Genomic DNA, 15,520 nt, shown 5'->3' with positions numbered 1-15,520 from the left:
AAAAAAAAGTTTAGGCAAGGATAGGACAGATTCAAAAGGAGAATAGATAATGGTGAGAAGGAGAGAGATAGAGAGAGGGATAGCTAGATCGAAAGAATAGAAAGAGAGAAAGAGAGAGAGAGAAAGAAAGAGAGAGAGAGAGAGAGAGAGAGATAGCTAGATCGACAGAAAAAAGAGAGAAAGAAAGAGAGACGGATAAAGACAGCTATATCGAAAGAAGAGTGAGAGGGACAGAGAAAGAGAGAGAGAGAGATAGAGAGAGAGAGAGAGAGAGAGATAGATAGATAGATAGATAAAGAAAGAAAGAGACAGAGAAAAAGAGAGAGAGAGAGACGGTGTTTGTAATCAAAGGGGCGATCCGCACTGTAGTGCGGCGTGGAAGAAAGTCACAAGGCACTCTCGAGAGCTCGGCAGTCCGGCACGACGCGTTGTCCCGAATGCACGTCGAACCATCGATTTCCGCGTGTCGAGGCCACGTGATCGGTAAACCAACGGAGCTTCATACTGGAGAACGGTACGCGTCGTCTGTTTCGTTTTATACGTTCTCTCTCTCTCTCTCTTATTCTCTAATTTCCTTTTTTTCCCTCTTTTTTTCTCTTTATTTCTCTTTTTTTCTATCTCTCTGTCTTTATCTTTCTACATTCGATTCTCTAAAATATATATTTCATATATATGTATATATATATATATATATATATATATGTTTTTTTATACATATGTATATATGTATGTATGTATGTATGTATGTATATTTTATAATATTTATAATTTATATATACATATATATATATATATGTATGTGTGTGTATAGAGAGAATGAGATAGAGAGAGAGAGAGAGAGAGAGAGAGAGAGAGAGAGAGAGAGAGAGAGAGAGAGAGAGAGAGAGAGAGAGAAAAGAAATATTATTCAAAAAATAATTTATTTATTTATTGATTTATTTATACATTTTCGATTTTTAGAATTTGGTGTCGCGTCGGGTTTGAAAGATCTTCTTTGATTATATATAATTCTTCTTCTTTTCTTCTCTTTCGATTTTTTCTTTTCTTTTCTTTTTTTTTTTTTTTTTTATTTTTAATTATTCGACTCGAGTGTAATTAAAGGGTAATTGAAAGGGAAGAGAAATATCGATAAAAAGTGATTAATATCTGGATCGAGGAAGAAGTTGAATATATATCTTTTCATTGGATCGAGGATTTACGAGTGAATGGTAGGTTGCACTATGAAATTATGTTTGAAAGTGATTAGAGAATGACTTTTCTTTTCTTTTTCATCGGTTTATATGGAAAAAGTTTATTTTATATTATATGAATCGATCGTAGATCTCGTCGTTAGTATTGCATAGAGTAATGCGAATGATCGAGGATACGAAATGATCTTTACTTTTCTTTTTTTGTTTTGTTTATTTTATATTTAAAAGTTTTAAATGATTATTTTATTTATTCGTGAACTATGTTTTATGATTCGGATCATAGATCGTTAATTATAGATCATCATTGTTATTGTATTTAAAATTAAAATTAAATAGGAATGATCGAAAGATATCGAAAGATCATTTTATATTTTTTAATCGTTATTATTAATGTTTATTAATCATTAAATTTATAATGAAAATATACTCGTTTCTTATTTTTCGATTAATATAAATCATTATTATCTAAAAACGAAATGATCGAAGATATTGAGAGAAAGAGATCAGACAGACATTTGTTTTTATTTTATTTTATCTTATTTTATTCTGCATCTTTTTCTTCTTCTATATTTATATATAAAAATAGACAAATTTCAAGTAGAGGTACATTTCTCTAATAGACTTTCTACTTTTCAAACCACCATAAATCACCATCATTCTTAAAATATTTACCATAAAATCTCACTCGTATTAACACATTTACCAAAACATTTTTTCTTTAATAACGTAAATTTAATTGAACGAACGATTATTATACGTAGGATCTATACCTACGATTCATTTATACATGACATAGATCTCAATCTAAATTTTAATGAGTAGAAGAAAAAGATCCATTGAAGAGATCGATCTACCCAACTCTCTCTCTCTCTCTCTCTCTCTCTCTCTTCATAAATTTTCTATAAATTTATTTCTTCCTGTAAAACTTCCTTTAGAAATATTAATCATAAAAATTTAACGAGCATTGAATCTTTTACCAAATCATTATTTCTTTCTCTAATAACTTAAATTTAATTAAATAAACAATTATTACACGTTTCACTTACGACTCACATTTACATATTAAACATCTTAATCTGAATTTTAATGAGTAAAAAATGATCTATCGGTGAGATCGATTTGATCATTTCTTTCTCTCTCTTTCTTTTTTCCTATAAATATTTTTCTCCGTGATGGACTTCGTTTTAAAACAATTACCATAAAATCTCACTCGCATTAAGTACTTTTACCAAATCTATTTTTTCTTTCTACAACAACAAAAATTTAATCGAACGAACAATTATTATTATTTAATTATTATACGATATATATATATATGTGTGTGTGTGTGTGTGTGTGTACATGTACCTACGATACGCTTTTACATGTCATGGATGTTAATCTTAATTTTAATGAGTAGAGAAGAAAAGGATCCATCGAAGAGATCGATCTATACTCATCTCACTCTCTCTTTCTCTCTTTCTTTTTCTCTCTTTCTCTTTCTTTTTCTTTCTCTATAAATTTTTTCACCTGGTAAAACTTCGTCGAAAGTGTCTAGACTTTCCAATCCGTGTTCTTTCGTCGTCCTTCGCCGAGGAAAGATATTTTCGAGTTATTCGAAGGATTATACTTGGAAAGTGAAAGGTCTTGGTCCATGGAAGCCATCGAGTGTTTGTACATATATATACAATGTGCATATATACATACATACATACATACATACATACATACATACATACATACATACATACATATATATATATATAAAATATATGTGACCTCTCTCAATCTTAAAATCTGGAGATATCTTGCTAATGTCGAGAAAATGTATATATATAAATCTATATATTGTTTATATATATATATATATATATATATATATATATATGTAAATATATAAAGATTAGATACGTGAGTTCTTGTAGTGTTATCTGCCATTACGCATTAATAGATCCTACGTAAAGTTTAATCCTCTTAAGAATGATGCTAAAGGTTTAAATCTATGGCTTCGGTGAAACTTTGTCAATCGATCGAAACTACTATCTACTATGTGTGTATTTAGCGTATCCATGTATACGATTTTTTTTTTTTTTCGATCAATCATTCTTTTCATTTTCTTTTTTTATCAAAAATTAACAAAGAGAGAGAGAGAGAGAGAGAGAGAGAGAGAGAGAGAGAGAGAAGAAAGGAAGAAAAAGATTGATAAAATTAGATTGGACTTTTTTTTTTCGTAAAAAATTTCAAACAATTAGCATAAACGTTAGACAAGAATCCAGTTAAACACACTGTCCCATATACTTTCGTTTAGATGTTCTCCTATACATGGTATTTTCACACATTTTCGAATGAATAGGAAATCACTCGAAGAAAACCAGTTTCCACGTTCGGAATCATGAACGATCATGTCCATTGAATGGCAATACACGAATCTAACGTTGAAAAAAAAAAAAAACAAAAAAAAAAAAAGAGAGAAAAGAAAAAACACAAAACTATAGTACATACCTAACATTAAAAATTATTTTCTTCTCGTTGGTTTTTGTCGTCAAAAAAAGATTTGAATGAAATCTAATGGCGTTTCAACATAGGAATCTGAACGATCGCGTTCATCGAATATCAATCGTTTGAAAGAACTAATATTGATTTAATTTTTCTTTTCCTTTTTATTCTCCAATAGAAAATTTCCATAGAATCTAATGATATTATTCATAAAAATCTCTACGATCGATTCGACGTTAAAAACGTTCACGTTTGCTTTCGTTTTTTTTCTCTCTTTTTCTTTTTTATATTCGTATATCTATTATCACTAACGATACAAAGAAAAATCTGAAATGGCGATGATTCGGTTGGCGCAAGTAGACATTTTCCTATAGCTTTAGCAAAAGGTATTTTGACCTCCCGCATGGATAATTATTCTCGATCGCGTGAAAGTCGTCGAGCTGAGAGAACGAGGAACCCATCTATGTAATGCTATCTGTATACGTATAAACGTATATAGTCATATATACATGTATATTGTATGTACATGTATCGAGTTGGTAGGAAGCCACCGTTAGAAGAGAGAGAGAGAGAGAGAGAGAGAGAGATCGTTATGCGCACCGGTTACGGGTATGTTTGCCGATTAACGTCCAGGAACCTTCAAGAGGATCGAGGAAGTTGACCACTAACTTGTTAACTTACTCTTTTCATCTATCATGCTTTATTTCTAACGATTATACACGTTTTTTTTTTATCGATAGAAACGATTAACGGGTTTACGTATATATTATATATATATATATATATATAGATATTGCTATTTCCTGTAAATTTGGAAATAGATGGCTTTGAACCGGTTGAAGAACAACGTTCTACTTAAAATTCTTAAAATTCGATGGTTCTTTTATCTTGTTTTATAACGAACAAGGAATTCATGAAAAACTCGATCGCTCTTTTATTTTTTATCTTGTAATATTAAAAACGTGTAATTGTGATATTAGAGAATTAGTTAATTAATGTAATATTACAAAGTTATCTTAAAAGTGATTCGAATGGACTTCTTTTCTTTTGTTTGTTTGTTTGTTTGTTTGTTTCTGTTTTTTGTTATATTTTCTTTTTTCTTTTTTTCCTTTTCTTTTTCTTTCCTCGCTCGCAAGTTGCAAGATCTACGAGATGGAGACTGTCAAGCAAAGTAGAATAGATAGAAACATGAAATGCGTAATAGTTTCTTAAATTTCTAATCAAGCTGCCATTTCTACACACACACACACACACATATATATATATGTATGTATGTATAAATCTCGTGTTATTAAATGATATTTAAAAAATTTATTTAAAAATTATTATCAAACGAAGAATTAAGATCCAAGCTGAACGTTTATATTTTAAGATTATAATTTCTACATCGATGTTAGATATATATACGTAGATACAAATATCAGATAAATATTTTTATGCAAAAGTAATTGAGGACGACTAAATAGTCGTCGTAGAATTGAAATAATGAATGAAACACGCCTTCAAATGCTACAGACCATGTCGGAGAGCATTCGTTGCGTAAACCAACATATTGTGTTAACGTTCGCTTATGGTTGGGAAAATGCTGAAGAATTCCAAAGCTGTGAATCTCTCTTTCTCTCTTCTTTTCTCTCTCTCTCTCTCTCTCTTCTTTATAAACATTTCTAAAGATCTTTACAGCTTCCAATTGAAATTAATTATTAATTCGTGCAGATTCAATTGACCGATACGAAATCTGTTTTAACTCTGTTTCTCTTTTTTGCAACATTTAAAAAACAGTTAACAAATTTGTACAATCAATTACATCTGTTTGTTCATTCTTATTTCCATCTTCTTCTTTTTTCTTTTTCTTTTTTTTTTTTTGTTTTTTTATTTCTGTTAATTTATTATTTCTCTCAATTTTTTCGACCTGCGATTATTTTTATTCGTTTCTTTTCTTTTGTCAATTTTTACGTTAAGAACTCTTTAAAGTATTCCTTCTTTTTCCTTTATTTTTATTCCTTTCTTAATTTTAGGAACGACGAAATTATTTTTTGTTCTTCTTCTTCTTCTTCTTCTTCTTCTTCTCCTCCTTCCTTCTTTTTTTTCTCTCTCAATATTTCGATATCTCTTTCCTTTTCTCTTTCTTTTATCCCTTGTAAACGTTATCGAGAAAACAAAAAAAGAAAAAAAAAAACAAAACAAAAACAAAACAAAACAAAATTTCTATCTCTGAAATAAATTTTCAAAATGATTTCGTATTTTTTTTTTTTTTTTTTTTTTTTTTTTTTGATTAGTCGAGAAATGAAATCGTGTAAAATTGGACGAATCGAGTGCACGAATCGAATCTTTCCTTTCGCAATATATTTTCAGTCGTGCTTCGATGCCGAGAGAAGGTAAAAAGAGAGATAGAAAGAGAGAGAAAAAGAAAGACAGAGACAGAGAGACAGAAAGAGAGAGAGAGAGAAAGAGAAAGACAGAGAAAGAGAAAGAAAGACAGAAAAAGAGAAAGAGAGAGAGAGAGAGAGAGAGAGAGAGAGAGAGAGAAGTTAAGAGAAACGAGAATGCGCCGCTCTGGCCCTCGGGCTACGAATTCCGTTAGGCGCACTTGTGCGGCTCTTCCTTCTCTTTCTCTCTATCTCTTTCTATCTTTCTCTGTCTGTCTCTCTTTCTCTCCTTTTGCATGCTTCAAGAATTTCTGTCGAATTTTATATCTATATATATTTTTGTTATTTTTAAAATAATCATTTTACGATCTTATCAAAAACATTTTCTCTAAATAGAACGTTTAATATCGAATAAAAGAAGATTTTATTGTTTATAATAATGAAAAAGAAAGAATAACAACGCATTGTTTTTTTTTTTATTTCTTCTTCTTCTTCTTCTTCTTCTTCCCTTCTTTTTTTTTTTTTTTTTTTTTTGGTTTGATATCTATGGAAACATCGCAAGAATATGATTGATTTTGAATTGAAACGTGTGTATACGTTTTTCTATGTGATTTATTGAGATAATCGTAGTAACGCGTGCGTCAGATAATTTATATTATTTCTTTATTTTTCGACCATAAGTATACTTTATATTTTCTTTTTCTATTATGATCTTCAATGTTTGTAGATCTTTTTTTATATTATTACTATTATTATTATTATTATTATTATTATTATTATTATTATTATTATTATTATTATTATTAAAGTGAATATATTATTTATGATAATAAGAACTTGAGAGATGCAATTTAATTGAAAAGTTTCCTCGATTATTCCGACAAACTTTTTTCAAATCTGTCAAAATTATTGTGAAAAAGATTTTAAATAAAATGGGAGAATGAAGAAAAGCAAAATATAACGAAAGACCATACGAATAAATTGTCGTAAATAATTCAAAAAATACTATTAATATTCGAGATGAATAAAAATCGAATTTGAAACGCGAACGATCTTCAAATACCACGATTTAAAGAACTGATCGATTGAAAGAAAAGATCTACGATTTTTACTTATGTTTAAATAATTTCTTTGACTTTCCAAGAACGTGACCCTTTTCTTTTTCTTTTCTTTTTCCTTATTTTCTCACGAATAAAGACGTAGTATAGAAAATGAATGGTTGTCATTTGGTACAACGTATGATAAATCAGTGAGTAGTAAATGATAACGTGAGATCAAAGTAAGAAAGTAAAAGAGACACTTACACACATTGACATACACTATCATCATACATATATACACACATCCTAATATATATATATATATATATATACGTATCAGAAAGTCGTCGAAGTCTTTATTATAGAAAATTTCTCACGTGAGATGTTACGGTGAAAGATTCACCTATATGTGTGTGTGTATATATATATATATATATGACCGTCAAAAGTAACGATCAGCTGATTGCTTGACAGTAACCCTAGGTCAATCTACTTTCTACTTCTCTCACATTCTCTTCTAAGATCAGAGGTGATTCTGATTGGCGATTTAAAACATACTTTCACAGTAAGAACATCTTGTGTCCTTACTATGTACTTATATATACGTATATATATAGTGTTCGATTAGTGGGGTCTCTCGTTGATTAGGGAAAACAAGAAAGTTTGAAATATTGTCACCCTGTGATTTTATTCGATCGGACTCCGATTTGAAAGAATTTTTTTTGCTTTTTTTTTTTTCTTCACAATTCACATGCGGCTTTTTAGTTACTTTTTTTTTTTCATACTTCTTTTTTTAATTAATCTGTTAAATATTCGTCATGAAATATGATCTCTATATCGATATCAGTAAAGAAATATTTTTGTTAATGATTTGTTGATAATTTGATTTTTTTTTCTTTTTTTTTTTTTTTTTTTTTTTAAATGATTTGATGCAAAAGTGTTGTTCGTGATTGGACAATAAAATATTAGATTTGTTAATTAATAATATTATGAAGATGTATGATTATAGCAGGTTAAAGGATCGTTATGAGTTTAATAAAATTATCTGATTATTTGATCTTTTAGAAAATGAAATTAATTTTATTGAGAATGCTTGAACTTAAATGAAGAAAGTGCAAGCTAGATTTAGATTAGAATCTAGAAATGAAGGAGAATAAATGTGTAATGAATGAGATAATAAAAAACTAGATCATCGAGTTTCATTGTTTATTATGTAAATGATGTAAATGAGGCAACTGTGTAACTTCTTTGTCTTATTCATATACTAACATATTGTATATATGGAATGATTAGAATGTATTAGAATTAGTTTATTCGATTCACAAATTTTCTCTTTCTCTCTCTCTCTCTCTCTCTCTCTCTCATAACATAATTAAATACTTAAACAATTCATAATTACAAATTATAAATATATTTTTGTATAATATCAGAAAAACTTCTCGAAACAAATATGAATTAACTTTCAAATCGTAATATTTACATCATATAATATTCATCGAATAAAATAATTAATTATATAAAACTAAATTTCTCTCTGAACTATGTTATCAAACAAAAAAAGAAAAAGTAAAAAGGAACAGAACAATTAGAATAAAATAAAAAAAGAATAAAATAAAAAAAGAAAAAAAAAAAAAAAGGATCACCGACATAATTTCGCATGAGGCATACTTTCTAAAAAAAAAAAAAGAAGGAAAAGAAAAAGGAAAAATCAGTGCACTGCAGTTGCATAATCACTAAAAAAAAAAAAAAAAAAAAAAAAAAAAAGAAAAAGAAAAAGAAGGAAAAGAAAAAAGGAAACTAAACTATATCAAACGAACGATCGATGCAATTCGAAACAAACAGGATGAGAAGATTTCCTATGATCGGATCACGATTGAGAATCATGATCGAAAGTTAACGAACGAGCACTAACAATAACTTAAGTACTTAAGAAATCGTAACTCGTCTTTTACGAGCGGATACCTAGCACGCGATACCCGTAATTATTACGTTGTAACAGACCCATGTTTCTTTATTTCCGATTGGTAAAGAACTAACAAAATAAGTAAGTAAGTAAGTAAGTAAGTAAGTCAGTAAGTAAGTAAGTAAGTAAATTAGTACTCACATATAAATTCGTTCAAGAAAAGACAATTGCCATGAGAGAGAAAGAGTGGGGATAACGAAAAAAAAAATATATATATATATATATACACACAACAAAGAAACAGGTACTTAGAAGCGTATTAGAAAGGAACTTAAAACTCGTTCAGTGAGACGAAGAAGAAAAAGAAACAGAAAAAGAAGAAGAAGAAGAAGAAGAAGAAGAAAAAGAGGAGGAGGAAGAACTTGGTCAGGCGAACAGACACGTTGCATTTAAAATTCTCTAATGATAGTCTAAGAAAATCTTGATCCAACGTGACACGTTTCTTGATCGTTAGTATAGTACTGTATTAGAAATGTTTAACCAGCGATTAGTATTTCTCACGTACGTACTTTTAATGGAATCAAAGTTATATATGGAATCGAAGTTATAATAATAATGATGTACAAATTAGTTTATGATTGTGTATATTCAACGTGTGTGTATATTCAAATTAATTAATTAATTTCTAATTCTAATATGTCTTGATAATCTTGAAAACTTTATTACTTCGTTTATTATTATTATTATTATTATTATTATTATTATTATTATTATTATTATTATCATCATCATTATTATTATCATTTTATTGTTATCGTACAAGTTATAAAATTAACATTGTTCGTAAATTAAACGAAACTAAAATGGATATAAAATTTAATTGGGAATTAACTTGAGGAAAGAAAAAGAAGAAATGAGTGCATACTACGAATGTAATATATATATATAAGCAAAAAAAAAAGAAAGAAAGAAAAAAAGAAAGAAAGAAAGAAAGAAAATAAGATCAAAGTATCGTACTCGTTTAACGAAACAATTACGTTAACGGTGATTTCACATAAAACCTCAATTGATCATCAGGCCATTCACTTATTTTGATCGCAAACCATGTAAATACCAGAATACATCGATTGAATTTATATTACAATGCCAGTTACAACAGGACGTTGTAACCTGGTCACGTTGTACCCGTTGTAGTTAGTTAAAAAACGTTTATACGATCTATCAATTTGTTTTTCAGGGAGTGGCCAACATTCCGGATCAGAAAGATCATCGTACGATAGATGACGATGATGATGACGACAACGACAACGACGATAATGATGATAACGTTGATGACAACGATTATATTGACAAAGATAACGATTATGACGATTCGAACGTTTTAAATTGAATCAACGAAAGAATGGAAGTTGGCAAGGGTTCGGTCAAAGAGGATTTTGTTACGGTGGTGAGCGTTGGTAGTCAATTGGCCAATGAAAATTTTGTTACGGTATTATCGATCGGTAATACTCATGGAAAAAGGGATGACGAAATTTTATCAACGTCTGTATCAACACCAACCCCATTATCGCCAACGTTATCGTCATCGTTATCCTCATCAACGACGGCAACGATTACGACTACGAGTACAACAGCGACTACTGCAACAACGACGACAACGACAACAACGACAAAACTGATTAATGCTATTGCGGAATATCATTTGGAAGAAGAAGTCGAAGTGTACAGGCTACCGGGTGAACGACTTGGCTTTGGATTGAAATTCGAAGGTGGTAACAAGACGTCCGAACGCGTCAGAAGATTATTTGTACAAAGTTGTGCCGAACAGAGTCCTGCCAGTAGGGCTAAATGTTCTTGGGGTTCTTTGGGCGAGGGTGACGAGGTAAGAATTATATTACTGTTCTTTTCTGTTTCTTTTTTCTTCATTCAATATCTTCCTATTAAATCCTATTAGGGGAAAAAAAAAAAAAAAAAAATGTCTATCCACTGTTACGCAGAACTGATCTGTCAGCTGTTACGTAAAAATTCAATATCTTATTTGAAAGTTAACAGTTAAGAGATAATAGTTAAAAAGAAAAGAAAAAGAAAGACAAAGTTTGTATTACAATTCTTCTAACGAAGGAATGATGTTTAACAAAATATAAATTTAGAGATGCAATTATAACAAGCGTTCGTCGTTGATTTTAGGTATTATCGATCGACGGTGTACCAGTGACACACATGACTCGCCTGGATTGCGTGAGAAGATTGAAGGAATCTCAATTGGTGATTAGGTTGATGGTTAGGTGTCGTGGTGCACTTAGACCGGAAGTCGTTAGTGCGGAGAGAAAGGCAGCGGCTGCTGCAGCAGCAGCAGCAGCAGCAGCAGCAGCAGCAGTGGCAGCAGGAGTAGGAGTAGGAGTAGGAGTAGGAACAGGAACAGGAACAGTAGCAGCAACAACAACAACGATAACAACAACGGTTATCAGCGATAGAAAGAGCAAAGTACCACCGGAATTACCGGCTTTGCCACCACCGGTTCCACCCCCGGTACCACCAAGAAAATTGAGACAAACCCGTGGCTTAGCCGACGGCGAAGCTAATCCAAGTCCGGTTAAGAAATCTCAAAACAACGTTGGTATCGTAGGCGATACTAAAATAATTAATGTCAGTCCTAAGGAATCACCGAAGGTTTCACCGAATGATTCAACGTCCAAACGATCCTCGCCAGATCTTGCCAAATCGAAACAGGTTGTACGAGGTTTTCATAACAGATCGTTCAAAAAGTTGATTAAAAGAATTCAATTGCAATGTAAAAATGGATTTCTAAGCATCTTTAATCGAATCGAATCAAATCGGTTTAATTTTACGATTAAAACTGCGATTGCGTTTCAAAGTTTCTGACAAAAAGATTGTTTTTCAATGGAATTTCTTAATCGAAAATTAGAAGAATCGAATGAAAGATTTGTCGTTAAGACTTTGATCGAGTTTCACCGGCGATATTAAAGTTTTCGATTGATTGATAAACGAAATAAAAGTCATCTAAGAAATCCTATATGAACTGTAATCGTATTTATCGTAGGAACCACCGGAAGCAATGGTTTATTTAGACGCCAGATCCCAATGTGGCTCGACTCAAGGTAGTACGTCAGACGACACAGGTAGTTCCATGTCAACGGTGGTCGATAGATTTTCGAGTTCCGATCGAGTATCAACGATCTCGACGACGTCTACGGCTTCGACAGGATCCGAGCAGCAACAGCAACAGCAACAGCAACAGCAACAACTACAACACCAACACCAACACCAACACCAACAACCGCAACAACAACAACAACAGAAACAACAATCGATCATATGTTCCTTCGAACAATTGGAACGCGAATTGTCATCGAGCCATCCACCTGATTATTTGTTACGTCGACTTGCCAGTTCGGAAGCGGTTACCCACGTTGAATCACGTGGTGAAGTTGAAAGGATAACAGCTGTTGTAGCACCCAATACCGTGTTAATAGAAGAAACGATAGCCTTACAACCACCTTTGAGCTTTCAAGATGCCCCATTGAGTTACGGACACGAATCGATACCCGATTTGTTTTACGCGGCTGATTTGGCGGCTGATTCGACGACACATTTCCGACCTATCAAGGACGACGCCGATATGGTCGAACAAGTGGTGAACGAGGATGAAGGAGATTTAGAAGAGGAGAAGGAACAACAGCAACATTTGCCACGTCCAATCCCAAGAGAAAAAACACCGCCTCCTTTACCAGCGAGAAATCACGTTAACAGGATCAACGTGATCAATCAACGAACGATAACGATTAATAACCTTGAACCGTCTATCGTCAATCTCGTCGATAATAACGATTTAAGGAACGATTTACCTGTACTGCCACCAAAACCATTGCCACGAAAAGATGTCAAAAGTAGAAGGAAGAGACCACCACCTCCGCCACCACCCCTACCACCACCACCACCCCCTATACCCAGAAGAGAAGTTTCTTGTCCTATCGTTAACGAGCCGAAGAAACAATTAACTGACTCGATCGATTCTTCTTCGTACGAATCCGATCAACAATTTCATTTCGATGATTTCAATGATCATCACGAAGGTACGAATAAAGTTTTAGAGATCATTGAGATTAGAAAGGCAAGAGCATTATCGCCTAACAAAGATATCGTTAGATCTTACGAATCCGTTGTAAAGGTTTTAGATAATGATCGATTCAATAATAACGATCTTGTTACTTCGATCATCGAGGATCCTGCGAAAAAAGAGATTAAAAAGATCGATGAGGAGGTAGTGGTGGAGAAAGAGATAGACGATGACGACGACGACGACGACGAGTCCTTCAAGGACGCTGTTTCTTTGAAAATAAATGACGCCATTGTTAACGATAATACGATGATCTATCGCGAAAGCGAAGACGACGAAACTTATAGATCATTGGATGAGGTTAACGATGATCTAAGAAAAAACAGCGTAGATCGCGTCATAACCGACGACGACGATCCAGAGATCGTACAAGACGACGAAAGTACCGACGACAGCGACGACGGTGATTACTATTGGCAATCTAATCTTGCTACGATTGGCGAGGAAGAGGAAACTAATTCTTTGGAATATGTTTCTCTGTGAGTTAATTTCTCCGTCTGTATTAATTTTGTTTATCTTTTTTATACTGGCGTCTAATAAGATCCATCAAATTTATTTATCGTATTGTAATTAATCGAGCATAATCGATTTTATTTAGAATCGATTAAATTAAAATTGGTTTTTCTTTTTCTTTGCATCGTCATTGTTATCGATTTTATTATATTATAATGATCTTATTAATCATTTTCATTTTTCATATTCAGCTTTAATCCAACGATTTATTGATTATTAATCTAATTTCATTTATTTTATTCATTCAATTGATTTATTAATTTTTATTGAGGTATTAGAAAAATGATTAGGTAATTAAAAAGAAAGAAAGAAAGAAAGGAAATAGAATAAATCTAATCGAATATGTATATCTAACACAGGTGCATAGATATTTATATTTGTCCGTTTCTTTGTAGAGAGAAAAAGATAGAAGATGAGGGCAAAGAGAGCAAGGACGTAAGGAGATCGAGCGAGATAAAAATTGATGACCTCGAAAACGGTAAGAAACGATTCTAAATCATCTCTAAGTCTTAATTATGTATCCGTTCTAATCTTAGGAATGTTTTAACGATCAGAAAATTCAATATAATATCATCAATACCAATCTGCGAAATATCATAAAAATATATATATATATATATATAAAGTAAATGCGGGCACGTACGAAGAATTAAAATTAATTAACCAAAAATGAAATAAACAAATAAATAATTAATTAAATAACAAATATCTCTAGAATCTTGAAAATACGATTTTTACAAATAATTCTCTTCTTAATTATTTTTCATTTATTTCTATTCTTTTCTTTTTTCTTTCGCCCTTCCCATTTAACAAATTTCATTTCCTACTTTCTAACTAGTTAGCCATTAGACAATTGTCTACGAGATACTATATCTATATGTTGAATCAAAGAACGTACATTGTTACAAGTCTCTCGTTATTTAAGAAGCAAAAGGCTATCGATCATCCCTCTCTCTATTTTTTTTTTCTACTTTGCGAATTAGACGTTTTACCAAGAGAGATAAAGAGAGACACACACACAGAGAGAGAGAGAGAGAGAGAGAGAGAGAGAGAAAGAGACGTTCTACCAAGGAAAAAGAAAGAGAGAATGATAGAAAGAAAGAGAAAGGAGAGAGCAAAAGAGAGAAAGAGAGAGAAAGAGGATAGTTTATGATTCTTATTCGAGCGACTTCTTCTCGTGGGCGGAGAACTCAACGAATGACGAAGGCACGATCGAAAGGAAACATTACTCGATCTATCTTCAAGTTCTGTTCTCTTGCATAGAGAATTTCCACGTCGAAGGGTGCGCCCCTTAACACGCCTTTGTCTTTATTCCAAACTGTCTCTCTCACTCTCATTCCCTCTATTTATCTCCCTATCTCTATCTCCCTCTCTCTCTCTCTCTCTCTCTTTCTTTATATATCGCGTAACCTTTGCGTTTTGTAAAGTGCGTTGAGTGGGTGTGTATACCGGCTGTCCTCGTTCTTGCAAATGTTTTTCTTTGATATTTTTTTTTTTTTTTCTTTATTCATTCTCTTTCTCTGTCTGTCTGTCTCTCTCTCTCTCTCTCTCTCTCCCCCTCTTTTTTCTTTTTCTTTTATTTTTATTTTTGTTTTGTTTTGTTTTGTTTTGTTGTTGTTTTTTTTTCTTTTTTTTTTTTTTGGAGATCACTCACGTAACGATCTCAATCATTTCTTTTTCCTTTTTATTTTGTTTTTCTTTTCTCGTGTATTTTTTATTTGTTCGTCCGTTTGTTTGCTTATTTATTTATTTACTCGTAGGAATGATTATTATACTTTGATGTGTGCGCCTGCATTTGAAAGGAACTTTCATTCATTCTCTTTTCGTTTTTTCTATTCTTTAAATTAATTCCTGAAAAGATTCGACCGATCTAAAAATTAATATGAAACGATTAC

At 31.7% G+C, this 15,520-nt stretch overlaps 1 protein-coding gene across 2 annotated transcripts in view; it reads left to right on the top strand.

Annotated features, from left to right (window-relative positions):
* Nucleotides 1-406: 406 nt before the first annotated feature.
* The window catches only part of LOC122636655, a 49,601-nt gene continuing 34,487 nt past the window's right edge, over nucleotides 407-15,520 (top strand). The window contains exons 1-5 of one of the 2 annotated variants that reach the window (XM_043828134.1): nucleotides 407-514; nucleotides 10,212-10,856; nucleotides 11,162-11,704; nucleotides 12,036-13,591; nucleotides 14,021-14,103. In XM_043828134.1, coding sequence (XP_043684069.1) covers nucleotides 10,377-10,856; nucleotides 11,162-11,704; nucleotides 12,036-13,591; nucleotides 14,021-14,103 — 2,662 coding nt within the window. In that variant the 5' untranslated portion in view covers nucleotides 407-514; nucleotides 10,212-10,376. Of the gene's footprint in view, nucleotides 515-1,080; nucleotides 1,209-10,211; nucleotides 10,857-11,161; nucleotides 11,705-12,035; nucleotides 13,592-14,020; nucleotides 14,104-15,520 lie in introns of those variants that run through there. The other variant, XM_043828133.1, reaches the window with a different exon arrangement.

Source organism: Vespula pensylvanica, chromosome 23, assembly GCF_014466175.1.
Source record: "Vespula pensylvanica isolate Volc-1 chromosome 23, ASM1446617v1, whole genome shotgun sequence".
In the NCBI taxonomy this organism is placed as follows: domain Eukaryota; kingdom Metazoa; phylum Arthropoda; class Insecta; order Hymenoptera; family Vespidae; genus Vespula; species Vespula pensylvanica.
Note: the sequence above shows the minus strand (reverse complement) of the source record. Positions and strands in the feature narration are given on the sequence as shown.